General features: G+C 31.2%; 2 protein-coding genes across 2 annotated transcripts; one reads left to right on the forward strand and one right to left on the reverse strand.

Moving 5' to 3' along the window:
• Nucleotides 1–6114: 6114 nt before the first annotated feature.
• On the forward strand, nucleotides 6115–9327 carry LOC108475496 (MLO-like protein 1). Its single transcript, XM_017777468.2, has 14 exons — nucleotides 6115–6501; nucleotides 6593–6650; nucleotides 6739–6965; nucleotides 7057–7173; nucleotides 7253–7313; nucleotides 7415–7509; nucleotides 7591–7665; nucleotides 7748–7836; nucleotides 8032–8081; nucleotides 8163–8203; nucleotides 8290–8499; nucleotides 8591–8658; nucleotides 8749–8809; nucleotides 8919–9327. The coding sequence occupies exons 1-14, from the start codon at nucleotides 6385–6387 to the stop codon at nucleotides 9126–9128; spliced, it is 1479 nt and encodes a 492-aa protein (XP_017632957.1). The 5' UTR covers nucleotides 6115–6384; the 3' UTR covers nucleotides 9129–9327.
• A 3129-nt stretch (nucleotides 9328–12456) lies between these two features.
• Nucleotides 12457–19233, reverse strand: LOC108476427 (uncharacterized). The gene is made up of 7 exons (XM_017778647.2): nucleotides 18637–19233; nucleotides 17275–18063; nucleotides 14998–15347; nucleotides 13759–13967; nucleotides 13313–13569; nucleotides 13012–13190; nucleotides 12457–12915 (listed from the first exon to the last, which is right to left on the reverse strand). The coding sequence occupies exons 1-7, from the start codon at nucleotides 18869–18871 to the stop codon at nucleotides 12832–12834; spliced, it is 2103 nt and encodes a 700-aa protein (XP_017634136.1). The 5' UTR covers nucleotides 18872–19233; the 3' UTR covers nucleotides 12457–12831.
• Between the last annotated feature and the right edge of the window lie 2383 nt (nucleotides 19234–21616).

Genomic DNA, 21616 nt, shown 5'->3' on the forward strand with positions numbered 1-21616 from the left:
AATGTTATAATTTAACGATGTATGGTGAAATTAACTCTTAAAAAAAATATAAAAAATACTGTGTAAAAATTCCAAATACGAGCAGTATATATAATAAAAATTAGGGGTGTTCAAATGGTTGGTTCGGTTATTAGTCGAATCAAATTACTATTAGTCAAATTATTCGAAATGTAAAAATCTTTAACGGTTAACCGAATCAAAATTTACATTAACCATACTTGAAATATTTTGAATAATTCGATCAGTTAATCGAAAATTATATGTTTTTGTCTTTTGGTTAAAATAAATACAAAACATATAAAAAATATATTACTAATGTTATTTTTTAATAGTTCAAAAAATATTATATATAATATATATTATTTATTTCGATTACTATAAAATAATAGTTCAAAAATATATTACTAATATAAAAAATATTTTATATATAATATATATTATTTATTTCAGTTAATTTGGTTAATTAATTGATTTCAAACCGAATTAATCAATAACTGAAATTTTAAAAATCATTAACCGACTTCCGATTGAACTAAATTTGGGCATTGATTGATTAACTGAATTAGACTGATACGATTGATTAATTCAATTTTAACCGAATTATGAACACCCTTATTAAAAATTGCAATTTAGGAAACAATCTACTGTGTAATAAATCATACATTGCCATTTGGCACTAATAAGTTAACGTGTGTATATATTCTAATTCTAAAATTACCTTTTATAATTTCAATTAAAAATTTAAGGTCAACTATGTAATATGAAATTAATATTGTTATTAAACATGTATATTTTAAATTTTGCAATAAATATTTTAGGCATTACATGCTAATATTATTTACCATATTGAAAGCCTCAAATTTGCTTATACATAAGGAAGAAATTATGGTTATAAAAAAAATTAGTAATTATTTTGATGAATATTTTTAAACATAATTTAAATATCTTTGACTTCATATTATGAGTAAGAAATAAAATTAATAATATATGACATGCCTTAGATTTTACTTTTAATCCCTATATAAATAACTAAAATTTATTTTTACATGTGCCCACAATTATTTTAATATTTTTTTTTGTGAATTTGCATTCTTTGCTCATTGATCAACTTTCAAAAATATATATACTAAATATTTAAACCAATAAAAATATTGCAATATTAGATTTCATTTAGGTATTAATATTAATATTTTATGTTTTATGATTTTAATTTTAATTTTGTTCTTTTTATTATATGATATATGATTTAATCTTTATGTATTTAATTTTAATTTATTTTTAATGAAAAATAAAATAATAAAAATACTAAATATTGGATTTTTTTAATTGCATAACATTTGCTTGAATTATTGATTACGTACTGTAACACCCCAGACTCGGCCTAGACGTTATGGACGAATTCAGAGATGTCACAAAGAATGGTTTTGAAAACTGAGCTGTCTCGTCAAATTGTTCACATTTCATACTTCACATACATTCCCAATTTTACTGAAAACATTATTTAATTAGTTCATTTGCCAAATCGTATTACAGCAGAAGCCTGAAAACAATCATTATGTTTTTAGAAATGCAGTCGCGTTTTTAGGAAAACCTTTGTTTGTGTAAAAACTGTTATTTTCAATAAAATGTTTTGTCAAAGCATGCATACCATTAACAAACAAATCCAAAGCCAACAGTTTAAAAAGTCTCAAACAGTCCAGAGAGTCTTAGAATTTACAAACTCTTAATGAATCCAAAATTTAATATAAAATCATAAATTAATAGCTGAAAACAGTTTACGAACGAGTGATCACCACTGAGTCTCTTGACGCACTGATCTGCCTAAGTCTGTGGATTACTTGACAAAACAAACAAGCAGATGTGAGTTTACGTAAACTCAGTGTGTAACCCAGCAGAATTAAGCATGCAATCAAACAGAATCCTATACACGTCCAAAACGGATACAGAAACAGATTCAGGTTCAGGCCCCTTTCAGATACAGATACAGTAATCAGAATCAGAAAATCAGAATCCTACCCTCATCCTTTACACACCATCTCTGACCATCCCAACACACCATGTGGGGTTAAAAACACACACCCATCCCTACAAACCAGGTTGTGCCATTACGACACATATCAGACATAGCGCAGCCAAGCTTCCAGATAATAAGTGATGAACGCTATACAGAACAATTCCTCCATCAATACAAAACCCACCCCACAATCATACACAGAACAGATACATAATAACATATTAGACATGCTCAACATGTTATGTACGGATATCAGAATAATCAGATATGCATGGTATTATCATACTCAGAACAGATCATCAGCTTATCAAATCTACAGCTTTGGGGTTAGGTTAGTCCTTACCGACCCTACGGTAGGCCTACAGTTGATCCTTGACCTTCGACTAAATCAAGAGAAACAAAACAAACCCTCTCGTTAAACACTTAGCCGAAAAACGTTAAGATTCTAACAATACAAAACTTACCAAACGAATGTAGTCAAACGTTGCACAAAAAGAACGAGACGAATTCAGAAAAGAAATCGAAACGAAGTGAGAAAGGGAGAGCAGAATTTCGGCAGAGAGGAGAAGAGAAAGAATTTCAGTTTTTTTTTTTCTGGAAATAAGAAAATTTTGAAAAAAAAATAAAACAGAATTATCTCAAATCCCCCTTTTTTCTCCTACCAACCCACTAACATCCAACATCCTCAGACTTTCAGTTCAACCGAAACTCCCTCCGACAACAGAGCAAAAATTAATTACCCATGCTAACGTGGGGATTTGAACACAGGACCTCCAACACACCACTCCCTTATCACCTGAACCAGCAAACTCATTCTAATATGAGTTTACAGGCAATTAAATAGAAGTCTGCTGACCAAGGATAAAGCTTAGATTCAAAAATAACTAAAATTTGCTAAAGGTAAAACTTAAACTTAAGACCTCATACACACCTCAAAACATTTAACCATTGAAACAAATACACATTTGTTGAAAACTTACAAAAAAACAGAAATAAGAAAAGAAAGGCGTTACAGTTACACACTTTGATAGTTAAATTATTACATATAAGAAATTAAATTGATAATAAAACTTTAATTGTTGTAAGTAATAACAAAAAATAATGTATGGTTTCAAAAGAAAAACAACATACTTTTAACATATTAAACTTATAATATATGTATATATAGTTTACATTTTAAAGCATCATAATCTTATTTAATTGATTTGAATTATGCATAAATAAGGAAAGCAGTTATTGATTTTTTGGTTACCTAAAATGTAAGTATTCATTCTGTCAATACAAATTTAATATTTTTATTAACAATAGGGTTGTTCAAATCATGGCCAAAAGTACAAAATTTCACGATTTTCTAATATTTAAAAGAAAACACTTATTTTCATAAATTAGTAAATCAGGGTATTTTTATTAATAATATATAGTTGTTTCCAAAATATAAAAATATATTTCATTCCTAAAATCTAATCATTTCCATAATATATAAGATTGCTTGAAGATTTAATTATAACTTAATTTTAAAATAGTAATTCACATATATATATATAACCATAAATTTCTTTATTCAAGTATATTCAAAAATTAAAATTAAAATTAAAATTAATTAATCTTCAAATTAATAATTTAAAAGTTTGTTAACATAATAAATATAAAGATTTTTTAACACAACAAATTATATTATTAATAAATGTTTTGTTTCTAAAATTTATTTTTCAAAACTTTCTCTACTAGATTAATTTGAAATTATCTTTTGCTTAAGGGTGCAAAAATGTCTCAAAATTTTTCAAAAAAACAATTAAGCCCTTATTTTCTTTTTTGCACTCAATTCGATACTTAAACTTTCAAAATGCATAAAAAAGGCCCTCAAACTTTTTTTTAAAAAAAAGCAATTAAGCCCATACCTTTTTTTTGCACTCAATTAGGTACTTGAATTGCCAAATTGCATTAAAAAGACCCTTTGATCATTAAAGTTAATTGCCTCTAATTTTTTCAGTTAAGCCACCGCGTGACATGTAGTAAAAATGATAAAAAATAAAAATCAATAAAAGTTATAAAATTTATTAAATTTTAATAAAAATTTAAAATTTATTAAAAATTATAAAATATAAAAATATATAGAAATATAGAAAAATTATAAAATTTTATAAAGCCGTAAAAAATAAAAAATATAAAAATATATAAAATTCATAAAAGAATTATAAAATTATCATACCAAAAGAAGCATTTTGTAATTTCTATAACATTTATTGATTTTAATTTTTATCATTTTAAATCAAATGTCATGCTTGTGTTATGACACATGATGGCTTTAACTGAAAAAAAAAAAATCAGAGATCATTAACTTTAACGGTCAACAGTTAAAGTTAATGGTTAAAGGGCATTTTTGATGCATTTTATGATTTTTATAAAATTTTACAATTTTTTATAAATCTTTTACATTTTTTATCATTTTTTCTAATTTTTAATAAATTTTTTATTTTTTTTATTTTTATTAAAATTTAATATTTTTATTGATTTTTATTTTTTTATAATTTTTTTCATGTGTCACGCCGTGGTTTGTGACATGGGGTGACTTTAACTGAAAAAAAATTAGGGGCAACTAACTTTAATGGTCAAAGGGTCTTTTTGATGTATTTTGACAGTTCAAGTACCTAATTGGGTGTAAAAAAAAAGTAGGGGCTTAATTAATTTTTTTTGAAAAAGTTTGAGAGTCTTTTTTATGCATTTTGAAGTTCAAGTACCCAATTGAGTACAAAAGAAAAAAGTAGGGGCTTATTTTTTTTTTTAAGTTTGAGGGCCTTTTTTATGCATTTTAAAAGTTTAAGTACTCAATTGAGTGAAAAAAAAAAAAAGAAGTAAGGGCTTAATAGCTTTTTTTGAAAAAGATTGAGTATTTTGTTTATGCATTTTGAAAGTCCAAGTATCCAATTGAGTGTAAAAAAATCACTCATCGTATATGGTGGATGACATATTTTTTTTTAAGTAAATTCATTCATTTATTCAATGAATATAACCATATAATTCAGAGAAAAAAACAAGCAAACAAACAATTATCGTAGATGGTGAAAGATAAGCTCCATCAACACAACAAAGGCTTTAGCCTCAACATTAATACAACATCATGACACGTTGATAATCGGCTTTGTTACAACTCAAGCAGGACATATCTGAAGTGATTGTAAGCACTTAATACGATAAGGAAATTAGCCCCGAATGGTCTAAAGTGGCGAGCAAAAATCGACAAAAGAGTCGAACATTCACCAAATTAGAGAGGGCGAAAACAAAATCATCCCTAAAATCACTTGCAAAACTAAAGTTACATGAATAAGCAAGACTAAAAAACATGCTATAAGAGAAGATAAAAACTTCTAAAACTGAAAACTTATTAAATAATGAAAAAACAAACAAAAAACATACAACATGGGTCCAAATCAACTCGTGAAATCATATATTATTCTGAAATACTCCCACTCACTTTCCAAGAAAACTACTTGTAGCCGGTGGAGTTTTAGCGAACGACCGGCGCTGTCATCTGTCCATCACAACTTGTGAAGAAAATAAAGATACCCACAAAATAGATCTACAAATTGAAAAGAGAGAAGACATGTAAAGTGAATGAACAAAAGAAAGAAAGAAAGAGAGATTTGGTATAGTCAACCTGGAGACTGACACTGCCTTCGATCAAAACAAAAAATAAACAAACGATTTGGAGAAAAAAAAACTTTTTTAATTAAACATTTCTTAAAACTAAAATTGTTACCCCATAATTTTGTTGTTATAGAATCTAATAAAAATATATATTTTAGAAACCTAAATCCTTTATTAATGGGTTTAAAATTTGTGCTTAAATATAACATGAATTATTTTCATTTTAATTTTTAATTTATTTCAATTTAATTTTTTAAAATTCTAATTTATTCAAGTTAATTTTAAATGTAATTTTAAATTTAATTCAGCGTATTCAAATCTACTTTCTTTTATATTGAGAATAATACTTATGTGAATGGAGTTTTTTAAAATAATAGATTTGAATTAATATATAAACGGGGTAAAAACAAACTAGTTTCCTCTAAATTCTTGGGGGTTAAGGCCGGCTCCTTGGTCACGGATACTTAATTTTATCGTCTTTGTAGAATATACGCGTAGTACGCGTTTGAACATGCATTGCACCAACTCCATTCCAAAACTAATAAAGCTTTAATACAAATTTATATATGGCAATTTAACAACTCATCATAATCTCCATTCGCTTGAATTTCAGCTCTAATCATTCTCTTTCCTTTTATTACTATTATTATTGTCTTCACGTTCCATTTACATACAAAAACAACACAGAAGGGAAGAAAAACAAAAACTGAGTGGTGGTGGGAAATATGTCTGAAGGAGGAACAACCATAGAATACACCCCGACATGGGTGGTGGCTGTTGTCTGCTCTGTCATTGTCCTCATTTCCCTTGTTGCTGAAAGAATCCTCCATTTCTTTGGCAAGGCATGTAACATGTTGGAAATGTTTTTATGCATTCTGTGTGTGTTTGTTGATGAAATGTCTGAATGAGCTTTTTTTCTTTTTGGTTTTTCAGTATTTGAAGAAAAAGAATCAGAAACCTCTCTTTGAGGCCTTGCAGAAGATCAAAGAAGGTATAATTTATAGTCTCTAATATCATCATGTTGGATTATATGTTGTGTTGTGTGAATCTGTAAAATTAAATTTGTGGTGTGGATGCAGAGTTGATGTTGCTGGGATTCATATCGTTGCTACTAACAGTGGTTCAAGACAGGATTGCCAAAATCTGTATATCAGAGAATTTGGCTAATCAATGGTTGCCTTGTAAGGAAAAGAAAGAAGCAACCACAGAACACTTTCAGACCCTTTTCTCCTCTTTTCTTCCCAATGGTAATGGCCGTCGTCTTCTCGCCGAGCCTGCCGATTTCACTGCCTACTGTACTACTAAGGTACCCCTATACTGCAACAGTTTTGGAACTTGAAACCATGTCTTAGAAGAGTATATGACTCAACAGCAAATATGTTGAAATTTGAATCCAGGGGAAAGTTCCATTGTTATCCACTACGGCATTGCATCATCTACATATATTCATCTTCGTGCTAGCTGTTGTACATGTCACTTTCAGTGCTCTAACCATTGTTTTTGGGAGCACAAAGGTATGTTTCCTCCATTCTCTCTGCCATGTATAATGCTACTACTGCTTTCAATTGCCTTCTGATATATATGATGATCTAGATCCATCAATGGAAAAATTGGGAAGATTATGCTAAGGATATGGAAGATGATCCTGAGGGAGGTAATGAATAACTGCTAACATCCTTTATCAACAATTCAGCATTGGGATTCTTCAAACTTCAGCTTTTATGACTAGTTTATGATGTAAATGTGATTTTGCAGTTGTGAAAACAAAGATCACTCAGGTCCAAGAACATGATTTTATCAAGGGTCGGTTCTTGGGCATTGGAAAGAATTCTGAGATCCAGGGATGGGTGGTAAGTCAAGATCTTTTTTCTTTTCTATTTATTTGTTGATAAGCCAGTAACATAGTTTTGATGGCTTTGTTTTGCTTTCAGTATTCTTTTTTCAAGCAATTCTATGGATCTGTGACCAAGTCAGATTATATCACATTAAGACTAGGCTTCATCATGGTAAGTTAAAATGAATTAATCTTACTTCATTCCATTTTTACTTCAACTCTCTTAGATTAACTTCTGAAAATTTCTTATCTAGACTCACTGCAGGGGAAATCCAAAGTTTAACTTTCACAACTACATGATGCGTGCTCTCGAAGCCGATTTTAAGAAAGTTGTTGGGATAAGGTCAGTTTTCTTATGTGTTAGAGAAAGGTGTTCTTCCATGAATGCATTATGCAGTTAAAGTTATGTACATGCTTAGCATCATAAGCATTTATGTCAATGTATACCTTTGGTGAAAATGGTGTTTTGTCACGTTTCTATTCATCAACATACATATTATTATATACTACCATACCGTTAACAGTTACTTAATTGCAGTTGGTATCTTTGGGCATTTGTAGTCATTTTCCTCTTGCTGAATTTTGTTGGTAAGATGCTGAATTCCTTTGTATTTTCGCCACACGTCTTGAGTTCCTAATATTGACTTAAAATCGAACTTGGTTTCGCAGGTTGGCACACGTATTTTTGGATAGCATTCATTCCCTTCATTGTAAGTTGAAGTACTTACATGTTGAATAAGCTAGGCAGGCATGTTAGCATATACGTGACAATGGTTCCCTTTTTAACCTTTGGCAGCTTTTACTTGCTGTTGGCACCAAGTTGGAACATATAATCACACAATTAGCTCAAGAGGTAGCTGAGAGACACATGGTGGTGACAGGTGAATTGGTGGTTCAACCTTCAGATAACCATTTCTGGTTCAATAGGCCGCGCCTCGTCCTCCGCCTCATTCACATCATCCTCTTCCAAAATTCATTCGAAATGGCCTTCTTCGCCTGGATATGGGTAAAACACAATGTCCCTAACAACGTTACATGCCATTTTTTTCCATATAGTCAGTAAGTAAACAACCTTTCTTGTTCCATTTTTGTAACAGGTGCAGTATGGTTTCAACTCATGCATGATGGGGCAAGTTCGTTTTATTATACCCAGACTAGTTATTGGGTAAGAAGATAACAAAGAAACTTGGTTTCTTATATGTGTTGCCAAATGATGTTTTCAAGTATTTATGTGATCTTATATGTTCATTGTCAGGGTTTTTGTTCAGTTCGTCTGCAGTTATAGTACCCTGCCACTATATGCATTTGTCACACAGGTAACACATCATTATGAACTGTGAAATTATGGTTTTATTCCCTCTACTATGCTCAAATTTTTGATTTAGTCATTGTATTTTAATTTGACATGCTTTGGTTAATATGCAGATGGGAAGTTCGTACAAGAAGGCGATATTCGAGGAACATATTCAGGAAGGGCTGGTTGGATGGGCTCGGAAGGCAAGAAAGAAGAATAAGGGCAGTGGTTTCAAAAGGTCGTCGAATGAAAGTAGCCAAGTTGGTCCAAAAGAGGAGTCACCATTGGTTTTTGAGATGCATAAGGTTAATGGAAAGGAGTCTTCTTCATCTGCGGTATGAGTATATAACTACGGATATTTGAGTCTAAATAAATTTGTAGATTTGGTGTTGGGCAATACTAACGTTATTAGTCTCAAGCATTTAGATAGAGGGGTTTTTTTTTTTTTTTTGTTTCCATAATGGTAAAAACAATACATTAGCCAATACATTGTATTCAAGCACTTGATATTGAAAAATGCTTCAAATTCAATTCCAACAACACTGCTCAAACCCATGGCAAGCTCTCTACAAATGCTTAAAAAATATATCATAGTGACCTTAATTTCAGAAGTAACACACTTTACAAAATCATATTTCACTGGTTGCTATAATGCTCACTTAACTCTTACAAAAGCTCCATCACGACTAAGTATGGTACTATTATCACAAAAGCTATTAAAGCATTATCACAAAAGCTATTAAAGGCTAAAAGTACAACCCTATACGAGGAGCTAGATTGCATTTTACCTCTTCTACTCAGAAAATTGACAAACTAGTCTCTGTATGTTAGATAAAAAAGCAAGTCGATCATCTTCTTTGAAAAATTTCATTCCTTTGTACTGTTAAACAGTAGTGTATCTAACACAATAACCGGACAGTGACGTATGGCATGTCACCTGAACCTTATGTTGACGTATAAAAACTAATTTTTAACAGTAAAAATTTTGAATAGGATGACCAATTTGCTCTTTAATCTAACATACATGGACTAATTTACCTATTAGACGAGCCAAAATACAATCTAACTTCCAATACAAGATCCTCCATAATACTTTTAGTGCTATTGAAGTGATTGAAGTACTTGTGCCTAATTTGTATACCTCTTCACCAATTTAATTATAAGAGGAAGAATTAAGGCTAAAAGAATAAGCATGAAGCTCAAGCAAATCACTTGTTCCAAGAGAAGAGAGTTTGATAATGGTTAATTGCTACACAATGGGTAGCTAAGCCAACAACTTTCTAATGACATGTAGCATCGCTTATGTGTAATTGTTAATAGTCTAAGAAAGGGATGTAATGTAGCCCTTTTCGCTAGGGTGATTATGGTCTTTTTACGCTCGAGTGTCTATTGCTTAGTCTCTCTCTCATTCGTTATGTGATCACTGATACTATAACTGTCAATTCTCCAAAATTAATTTTCTAATAACTAAAAAGAAACTCTAATGTGGCCCTTTTTGCTAGGGCAATTATGGTCGTTTTACTCTCGACTTTCTGTCTCTCAATCTCTCTCTCTCTCAGTCGTTACGTGAGTAGTGACACTATAACTATCAATTCTCCAAAATTAATTTTTTAATAAATAAAAAGAAACTCTAATGGGCCTTTTTCGCTAGCGCGATTATGATCTTTTTACTCTTGATTCTCTATCACCCAGACTATTTCTCAGTCGTTACGTGATCAGTGACACTATAACGGTCAATTCTCCAAAATTAATTTTTTAACAAATAAAAAGAAACTTTAACGTGACCCTTTTTGCTAGGGTGATTACGGTCTTTTTACTCTTGACTCTCTGTCGCCTAGACTCTCTCTCAGTCGTTATGTGATCAGTGACACTATAACTAGCAATTCTCTAAAATTATTTTTTTAATAAATAAAAAGCAATGCTAATGTGACCCTTTTTGCTAGGGCGATTATTGTCTTTTTACTCTCGACTGGGTGTGGTCCACTCTCTCTCTCAATCGTTACATGATCAGTGACACTATAACCGTCAGTTCTCCAAAATTAATCTTTTACCAAATAAAAAGAAACTTTACTTAAATGTAGATTTAATTTATGTTTAAAGACATATTTGGCAACATATTTAATTTTACATCTTATGTGGATTATAGTAAACAATATTACCAGCTAAAGATTGATGGATAAGAGTAACAAATGACATACAAGAGCAGCCTAGATAAAAATGACACCAATTCAATTGGGTGAATAAAATTGAATTCAACTTGAAATGGTAAAGGAAAATTAAATTAAATTTTGAGTAAATCAATTTGAATAAATAATTTTTTGAGTTTAAATGAAATTGAATTTTACAACTCAAATAATAAATTGGTTTAAATGCTTCTTAAGTCTCTATGATCTCTAAAATGAATAAATTGATTCCTTTAAAAATAAAAAAATCAAAATAGTTATAAAAACTTTATAAAATTATAAAAAATTAAAAATATATATAAAATGTTGAATTATAATTTTTTCCCAAAAATGATAAACTTGAGGCATTGAACAAGTAAATTATCAAATTTATCATATTGAAGTTATAGTATTTTTCCTTATTTTGTTTGGAAAGAGTTTTCAAATAAATATGGTGTCAAATTTATTTGTTATTGTTACCAATGTTTTACTTTGACATATTTAATCTTTTTAATTTAACACAAATAAATTCATCAAAGTCGACTACAAAAAATTCAAATCGAATTAGAATAATAAAATAGAATTTCATTTCACTCGATTTTATCGAATGCTCACTCCTTACAAAACTCAAGCCTTTACGCACTCTCATGCAACTTAAGATCCCGATTATTCCCCTAAAAGCTTATCATCTTCTTCCATCTAACTTAAGTATAAAAAATTGCCCCGAAGTATGCAGATTGATCTTTGTCTGCTTCATCAACACATTATATAAAAGTAATAAAGTTGGTATCTGCTCTAATATCATTTGAACGAGGCATAATAAGAAGAAGACTTTTGCATTTATTTATTCATACCACAGCTGCTTTGCTTTAATAGGAACACTTTTGCATAATATAATTCGTATGCAGGTAACAAAATGATGAGCTGCTTTGTTCATCATCTAATTTATTTATTCACAGCTGCATAAGTATAACAACATTTTTGCATTATTGGTGTTGGTGAATGTTATAGCAGATCATCGTATCACCAATGGTGTTCATACTCGGCTTCTCTAGGATTTCATGATAGTAATTAAACTCAATTTTTATTTTTCTTATTTATTTAGATAATTTGTGAAGGTTTAGTGGAGGATTTATCAACATGTACTACATATAATATAAAAAATATGGATAAATTACACTACTAATCACTCAATTATTAGTAATTTTTTTTAGTCATTCAACTATAAAAATTATAAAATAATTGCTTGTCTCAATTTTTGAATGCTTCCATTTTAAGTTAATCAACTGGTAATTAAAAAGACAATTGAATAGTTCAGTGATCATTTTGTAATTCTTTATAGTTGAATAATTAAAAAGAAATTTACTAATAATTGAGAATAATTTACCCAACCCAAAAAATAATTATATTATTTGGAATGGTAGCAATGGTCCTATTTGTAACCAGCTAGGAAAATCATTTATACTTGTGGTTGAATTGAGCAGTCAAATAAAACTTCAATAGCCAATTGAAAGGTTCAAAAAATGATGATAATAGTAATAGCAATAATACAACAAATTTTAGTTGTAAGAAGTACATTAGTATTGGTCCTCCGTTTTTACCTATGGACGAAGCAATCAATGTGAACAAAAGAACAAATAACAATTATGCAAAACAGAATTTTTCTAGCAAATTAAAGCCAATGGACTTTCCCCCCCAACCAAGATACCTCCACCATGCTCGACAAACTTTGTTCCCTCGACGTCCATCATTCTATGTCAACAACCATCACCACCGATGCAACTCTGATCCTTTCTTTATGAACCAGCATGGCCAAGGAAAGTGTACAAAAAATAATTCTTTTTATATTCAACAGAAAAGGTTTGATAATACAACATACATTTTACAATGTTGCCCGTTGCTGAATATATCGCTTCTCATCCGATCTATGTCGAAACAACTTAGCTACGGCTCTCCTCTCACAATCCTGCAATCAAATAAACCAGAGAGGCAACATGAGGACCTACATGAATTGTAGTCTAATTTTAAAAGCTGCAGCCACTTTTTGTCAGAGTTTCTTTACCTTGAACATGTTCAGATAAAAGGGTTTGTCAGGATTTGTTCTTCGCAATTTCTGGTATGTATATGCAAAACTTAGCTGATCACGGGGAGTAAACCGCTCAACCTCATTGAACCAAAGACATGAAAACAAATTTGACATCGGGGTGTGTGCTCTAACAATAAATGAACCTTCAGGCACATCTGCATTTCAAACAACAAAGTAGAAGCATTAACTGACATAAATAAAAATCCTCGGGTGTATATTTGTGTATATGCATGCAACTCCAAACATCTAAGGGTGCTTGAGTGTGAAATTTTCTTACTGCTAGGAAGAAGCTTGTTAGGATCTGAAGCATCGAATCTTTTCAGTCCATCAGCCTGATAGAAATCAAATTGCTCATCAATGACTGTATGATTATACTTGTTCAGCTTCTTATTTTGCGCAACCTCTTCCCAGACACAATGACGATCATAGTGATTAGAAATGGCATACTCATGACCTTTTCGCCACAAGAAGTAATCCAGGAGTTGTAAGGGGTCACGCTGTAGACGTAGTTTGCTATCTAACCAGATTGAGTACCTGAGATCAGAAGAGTTAAGAAACAAATGTCAAGCCTGTCTAAGTAATATCATCCAGAAAAAGGATAATCATAATAAACAATTTGCTACTAAGAAAACTTCATTCCTGAATATGATCATAAAATGTGAAACATATAAAACCTAGTAGATGCATTATGAAACAAAAAATTTCCAAATATCCAGTTCAAACCTTGCAAAAGGAAATAGTCGATGCGGTAACAGTTTTGGTATTTTTCCCACCCTACGCATATCAGTGTAAGGAAGATTCTTTACAACCACTATCTTCCATAAACCAATAAAACCACCATCAGGTGTTTGACCTTCTGAATAAAGTGTTTGCATCGTAGCTTCATCCACAAACATAACAAAGCAGACATTTTTCCTTGACGAACGAGTAACCTAAAATCAGGAGAAATAATGATTCAACCATTGTTATAATCCAAGTCACATATTACTCCAGCAATTCAATGATAAACAAAATGGTAATGCATGATAAACCATTAAAGAATGAACAGTGTAATAATATCATGTATGAAGCACACTATGCAGAGTAGTCTAACAAATTCAAATGATGACCAATAGAAGTGGCAGTTCCTTCCTCCAGTTAGATTTCGTGCCATTCAACCCAACAGGGGCAAGCTTTTTGTTTGTCAAACCATGCCATTGTTTTTCTTTTTTCCCTAATTTCTTAGCTCTAGAACATATTCATGTCACCTCAAACATCACATTCAAGGCTTGGGCTGAGGATAGGGATTTGAAAGGCTGGTGTGCACAGAACACAATCTTGCATTCACCCACCATACGAAGCAAACAATGTTTTTGGGGTATCTTTGCCAAACTCAGAAAATTTTGGACGAAGTGATCAATCTGTGGAATGCATATAGAATTTATTTCATTTTATTTTGGCTTTTGAAATCGTCTTTTTTCCCTTTCCCATCAAAAAGTTTGTGAATTGATTCAGCCTCCGGCGTTCATGAAACCTGGAAAGTGCCATGCAAAATGGAAAAAAGAAAACTGCTAATTCTACAACAAAATCACAAATTTAATACATCATGTGCAAGATGATAATCAGTGACAACCAAAAGAAGAGGATAGCAAAGTGTTAAGACGGTCTAAAGAAGAGATACCAGGGCAGGAGGAATGGAAAGTACTAAAGTAATGCTACACACGGGTAAAGAAAGGAGAAGGACCAACTTATTCCTCCTCATCATGCATGTGCATGGTGAGGTAGTCAACAGGTAACACGAAGGCTCTTATTAATTAACGTTTGAACCTAAAACTTATCAGGTTATCAAACAGCAGAAGAAGAAAAAGAAGAAAACAAAAGAACAGCTACTTCTAAAAACAGAAGTGCATATCTTTTAAAATTCAAAAACAATCACAAAGGACACTAAGACCATGTGCTGCCAGAAAAAGATTATCCTCATACCATTTTGCCAGCAGGTGTCCTCAAGCGATCAGAATTTCCGAAAATGCAAGATATGACAGCAATGTGGCACCTGCTGATATAATTCACATCATCTTCTGCCAGATCAAAGCCAGTGCTTGGATATCCTTGTGGACCTTTAACAAACCCACAATTTATCTTTTGGTCACGTGCGAAAAAAGATTCCTCACGTTCTTGTAAATTCTGATGCCCGGCAAATCTAGGTACCCATTGGTCTTCTCCTTCAGGCTTCTCTTCCATTTGTTTATACTGTAAGGAAAATCGAGCAAACTTCCGACTTTCTACAGGCTCCACAAGGTGTGTTGAATTCATTAATTTCATCTCACAAGAACCTAAGAATTAAAAGAAAAATGTTATTCAAGAAGAACCATTCATCCTTGACTCAATTTATCTCCTTTAGGATAACCTAGGAAAGTGAAATTACTTTGAAAGAGTTTTTACCTTGAAGGAACTAATAGTACTAGTTTTGCATAGTGTACTAAATAACAAGAAAAGAGACTTGATATGGAAGTAATATTCCCCAAATGAGAGCATTCCAACAAGATGAACATTGGTAAAAGGTAGAGAGAATCAAATTAAGCTAAATTAATTTGAATGAAGCTCTAATGGGTATTTTAATGTTCTAGTTCACGATTGTTAAGTATCCAACCTAAAACCATGAAAACTTAAATAAGACCATGGGAAACCCTAGACTTAACAGATGTGGGATAACACCACTTAACACTCCCTCTCACATGTAGCTCAATAAGGGCCTACATGTGGAATACCTCCCAAGGGATCAACCTCAGATAGGATAGGCAGGAAAAACCAAACGCCACCTGGGTTCTAAATACCATGTTACATCCAACTTAAAACCAATTGGCAATAGGTTTAGTGGCCAACTTGAATATAAGACTTCATGAAACCCAAGAATTATTAAATGTGGGATAACAACACTTAACAATGATATTATATCCATTGTCAGAAAGGAGGTTTAGAACATGGGCACAATGTTATTTATGAAAACAGAGGTGCTGAAAGGCATTATACTCCTTAATTAAACCAGTAGGAGGGGAGTACAATGCAACCTCTATTAGGTGTTTGCGAAAAGTTCAAACCTCAAATAGTAAGCAAAGAACAATTGGGGCTCATTACAGGCATGCCAATGAATGAAATCCTTGAATAAAGCCTTAAAACAGCTTTCGTTATGGTACATCAGAATATAAGGAAATATTAAAAGAAATGCAGCGAAAAAAGAAGTTTATCACAGTAGGTAAAACTTCTAAGGATGCTCTTAAATGTTTTTCTTTACTTCCAAAGTTTTACCGTCAAATATAATGTCTATGGTACTTTACCAGTGAAAATTAGATTAGATACTAGGATAGCCTTTTGAAGAATGATCTTTTTGTTTCTGATTGGTGCTTTCTGAGGTAAAGAGATGATATTTCTACACTATTGGGAATTAAATTACAGAAAGTTTACCTTGATGCCAAATTTGCCAAGATTTCCTCTTCTTCAAATAGGTGAAATGTTACTAAGAATTTAAAGCTCCAGAGAGTTCTTTTGGCATGATACAGCAGAGAGTTACATTTTTAATTTCCCATCCCTCCCTTCCCCCCACCCCCCTCTTATTAGCTCTCAATAATATTCATGCATTCCATGCAATTATAGGTAAACTTCAAAGTGCTTTGGTATCAAAATGCATAATATACATGTTAGCAGAAAACTGGGGTTTTAGTCTTTCCTAGAATGCTTTGAGAATAAGTTTTACAATCTCCTTTCATAATTTGATTAGGGTGCTTAATAGGGAAAAGATTTTATCATACTATTAAGAATTAACACCAAAATCTAACAAAGTAAGCTGTTGTTTAGATGGGTGACACATTATCAAGAATTTAAAGCTATGAATTTTTTTTTCACATAAAGCCATCAAGAATTTCAGTTCTTGATCTCCCATCTCTAATGTTTTAAAGCTCTTCATATTAAATTCACATTCTTTCCTTCTAATTCCTTTTAAGCAAACAGGGTTTGCATACAAGCCCACCAAATGAATCCTAATCCTCAAGGTTCTCCCAATACTAATCTTCCCTAGTTCTTTTATTACCAAACCATAAATTTACTTCTAACCCATAAGGGAAGGAAAAACACTGTAAATTTAAGACCGAAGATCTAAGCAATGTTTGTTATCTTCAAATCATGCTGAATTTAATCTGCACAGCCAGACAAGTCTACATTGTGTAAGAACATCTGACATGAACTTAAAAGAAATTTTAGTATTACCTGAAAATTTTCGGCGCCTTGGCTTTTTCTTTGGACTTGACCGTAAGTTTTTTCCAGATTTATGACTAAGAGAACCAGCATGATGAGAATCAGCATCTACATCATCAAAATCTTGAGAGGCCTCCCTAGATAAAGAGGATTCTTCCTTTACCTCTTTGACAGCATGCTCATTGTTAGTTTTAGCATTAAAGGAAGTAGAGGACTCATTAACATTTTTATCATGAGATTTTGCTTCATCTAAAATATAGTCCTTGTCATGTCCAAAATCATCATAATCTTCCTTGCGACTATCATTAGAATCAATGCCATCATTATAATGGTCATCATCATCATCAATCTCATCATGAATTCCAAAATCCTTACTGTCAGAGAGCTGATGGCTATTTCCAAGTTCTTTTTTTGATTTGTCCCCGTTCTTCAGAGATGCCTCGTATTCAGCTTCATACATCTTTAATTCATTGCGCCCAGCTTCATTGTACAACCCAACTCTACGGTCCAGGCCCCCATCAGAATCAAGGGAAGCCCCCTTCTTATTCTTCACTTTCGTGGGAACATGGCCACCATCAAGAGGCTTATCTCTAGAATCCATGATATTGTGTTCTACCGCATCCTCATTGTAATCATCATCCCTTCTCCTATCATCCCTATCCCAATATCGTGAATCGCGGCCATGTGCAACAGAACCATTGCCAAAGTTAAGGATTTTAAAATTTTCCATTCGTGTGACATTTGTGAGGAAATCAGAATCAGCCTTCAAATCATCATCCTCGGGTTGATAACGAATTAACTCTGCAGCAACATACATCTAGTTAATAATTTCTCCCAGCAATAGATCATATCGATCATTCATGCTTGGAATATTGTAATTACTCAAAAACATTCATTCTATCACAATTAACTCAAAAAGAAAGAAAGAAAAAAAGTCAAAACTTAAGCCCTAAAAGGAAAGTTATTCCACTCATTTAACCGAAACAAATCAAATTTACATTCATCAAATGGCATGAAAAAGTTGTGTGATAAAATCTCATTTTTTTTAAACAATGCAAGTTTCATAATACCCAAACATCTAATTTGTTTTCGCCATAAATAATCCTTACGTTTGGGACCTAAACTCATTCAAACTCCTCTCTTTTCTCTCCATTTCTCTGAATCCAAACAATTCCTAAAAACAATTGGCAATGATCTATAAACGAGGAACTATATATAAAAACGTGCTGATAGACAGTAGCAACCGAAATCTGAAATTCACTTGCATGCCATTTTCCAAAGCAAATAAACGAGAAATTACAAAAAAAGAAAAAAGAAAAAGAAAAAGAAGAAAGATCGAAAATCTAAAATTCGCATTAAATATTTAAGACTGACCTCTACGATTCTCATTACTATCAGCAGAGATGTAATAGTATACGAGAACAGTTACAAGAAACACGAGAGGTAAAACAAAGATGAGAGAGCCGATGGAGATTCGGCGGCTCCTTTCGGCGCGTCCGGATCGGCGCCATCGAGCGGCCTTGTTGCCAGCACCGCCTCGAACCCCAATGGCGACATGATCTGACGTCGTTCCATTACTGTATTGATACTGTTGCCTGTACTGAGCCATTCTAGCATTGTAATCTTCTCCTCTCTGTCTCTCCCTCTCTACTTAGCTCACAGCCTTCCAGAGAGAGAAAATCCTTAGAAATAAAAAATAAATATAATAAATAATTTATGTGTATTAAAAGAAAAAAGAAAGAAAGATTTGAAGTGTGTAGTAAGAAATGTATATATTTTTCTAAAGTTTTATTTTCTAAAAAAGGAAATAATTGTTTAGAGAGACGGGGAAGAAAGGATCGGAGATGGGAGCGGCCGGAGATCGAGATCAGGCTTTAGCCTTTTGATTTATATTTTATATTTTATATTTATTATAATATATAAAAATTACTGATTTGTCATTGGATTTATTTCTGACCATGTATGTTTTAAGATCTTATTGATAAAGATCGGATTATTTGGTCGGATCCATGCAATTCAACAGGTTCGGTCGCACCTTTTAGATTTTCCATTTTTTTTTAAATTTTTTGTTTTTTTTTAGCAAAATGGGATCTTTTTTTTTTTACAATATTTAGTAATATTTAAACAATTTTCAAATAAATCATAATTCTTAGAATTTTTAAAACTAATTTTATATAATAATTTAAGTTTAAATATAATATATTTATTTTGATACTATTTTAATTAAATGAAAAATAGAATTAATTTCTATTTCGGTGATTAACCAAAAATCATCCATACATCATGGTTTGGATCTATTTTAATTTCTCAGCTGTACCATTAAAAGTCGAAAATCCTTTTATTCAACTTTATGAATTTCATTCTTCTATTTTGATAAATTAGTCCTTTTACTTTAATTTATTAAAATTTATTCCTTATATTTTATGAAAGTTGAAAAGTTAATCTAATTGTTAGTAAATTCATAAACTTTAATTGCTGAATTTTACTAATTTATTACATATAAATTCACGAACAATTGGTTTTTGTTAATTTCGTGTATATAAATTGTTGATTTATAAATTCCTTAATTTTAATAAAGTAGGAGAGGAACTAAATTTTCAATGTTTGTAAAGTAAAATGATCAAAATCAGAATTACACCTTTTATTATTTATTTATTTCACCTAAATATTTGTTAATGTTAAATTAAAACATAAATATCACTTTCTAGAAATTAAACTTTGGACTTTCTATTTTAGATATCAATTGAATGTTTAAATCTTAAAACATGGATTTCTATTTCGAAAACAATGTAAGTGGCGCAAAAAAATATATATAAATGTAATAGTGATTTTATAAAAGAAAAGGTAAATTGCACTATTAGTCACTTTTCATTTTAGTTATTTAACTAAAAAGGTATAATTTGGTCACTAAACTATTCAAAAGTTTTCATTTAAATCATTGAGGGTGTTTACAAATTTATAGATGTGAAATGCATCTCTTTTAAAAGCTAAAAGTCTTGGTTGGGAGGTTTGAGGATCAAATTGATAAAATTTGTAAATGTGAAAGGTTAAATTTATTGAATTATTTAGATTTAGGATCAGATTGATAGAATATGTAAGTATTGAGGACTAAATATGTTATTATACTAGTTAGAAAAAGGTATTTTCTTATCAATTTAACGGTGGGTGACAAAAATAAGAACAAATTCAAACATTAATGTCTAAATTGAAAATTTTTAAAGTTGGGTGACCAAAAAAAGAATACAGACATAATTAGGTGACCATTTGTAAAGTTTACCCTTAAAATAATGTAAAAATATGTTTCACATATTAATGTGATAAATCTACCTTATCAAATTTATTAAATATAGTATTTAATAAAATTTGGTAAATAAAGATTAAGTTTGCAAAAATATACCACTTAAAAGAGTTTTGAATAAATAGATGGTTAAATCCCAATTTTCAAGTTACTCGAAATATCACTTTGACTAATAGCAAAGTTTTATTTTTCTTTGAAAAGTTTGGAGGTTTTTTGGCCGTTCTTTTCCGAGTGGATCAAATAGAGCCTCGGACTTTTTCGTTGAGGTTGAGGTTTGTGACATCACAGAGGCTTTAATACCATACCAATGCTATTTTTTCAAATTGTTTTTGGTATATTTTCACCCTTTCTCAACCAGGATTTGTTTCTCATACACAAATTGATGGGTTGAAATCGTCAAAATTATTTTTTTTCATTGTGCCACGGGGTGTACTAGTGTTCCTACATATTGACCTTGTGTATATCATTTGTTGCATGTTTTTTTTTCAAAATGCCAAAGGGGGAGATTGTTAGAACATTTAACTACTTCTCTTGCTCTACTTTATGTTCAAACAATAATTAGAATAATAGTCGTGGTGTTGTCAAAGTTTTTTTTTTTTTGTGTTGGCATGCTTGACCTTTTAATTACATGGCTTTTGATTTAATCTTTTTAAGCAACAAATGAGTAGCCAGGGACGTTTGAAATGAAATTAATTATATTATGAAGTTTGAGATGATTGAGTAATGATTGAGAATTTTATCATTATTCTTTAAAATCTCGAGCATAGTCTTACTTGGAGTCAAAGTTGATTTGACTTTGCTTGGAGTTGAAGGCTTTAGTTTTTGACTTAACCTTAGTCAAAGCCAAACTTGATTTTAATTTGCTTAGAGCTAAAGTCTTTGTTTCAAAAGTCTAAAAGGAAGATTTTATGCTAATTTATTTCTAAGATTGTTTGGAGAAGTTGTCGACTTGGCCTATAAATAGCCTAATGAGATTCTCTTGGAGAGGTGCCTATTAAGTGCTTTTATGGGCATTTTTTCTCAATAATTTGAAAGATGACTGTTGTGCATTCAAAC

This window comes from Gossypium arboreum, chromosome 3 (genome assembly GCF_025698485.1).
Source record: "Gossypium arboreum isolate Shixiya-1 chromosome 3, ASM2569848v2, whole genome shotgun sequence".
NCBI classification, from domain to species: domain Eukaryota; kingdom Viridiplantae; phylum Streptophyta; class Magnoliopsida; order Malvales; family Malvaceae; genus Gossypium; species Gossypium arboreum.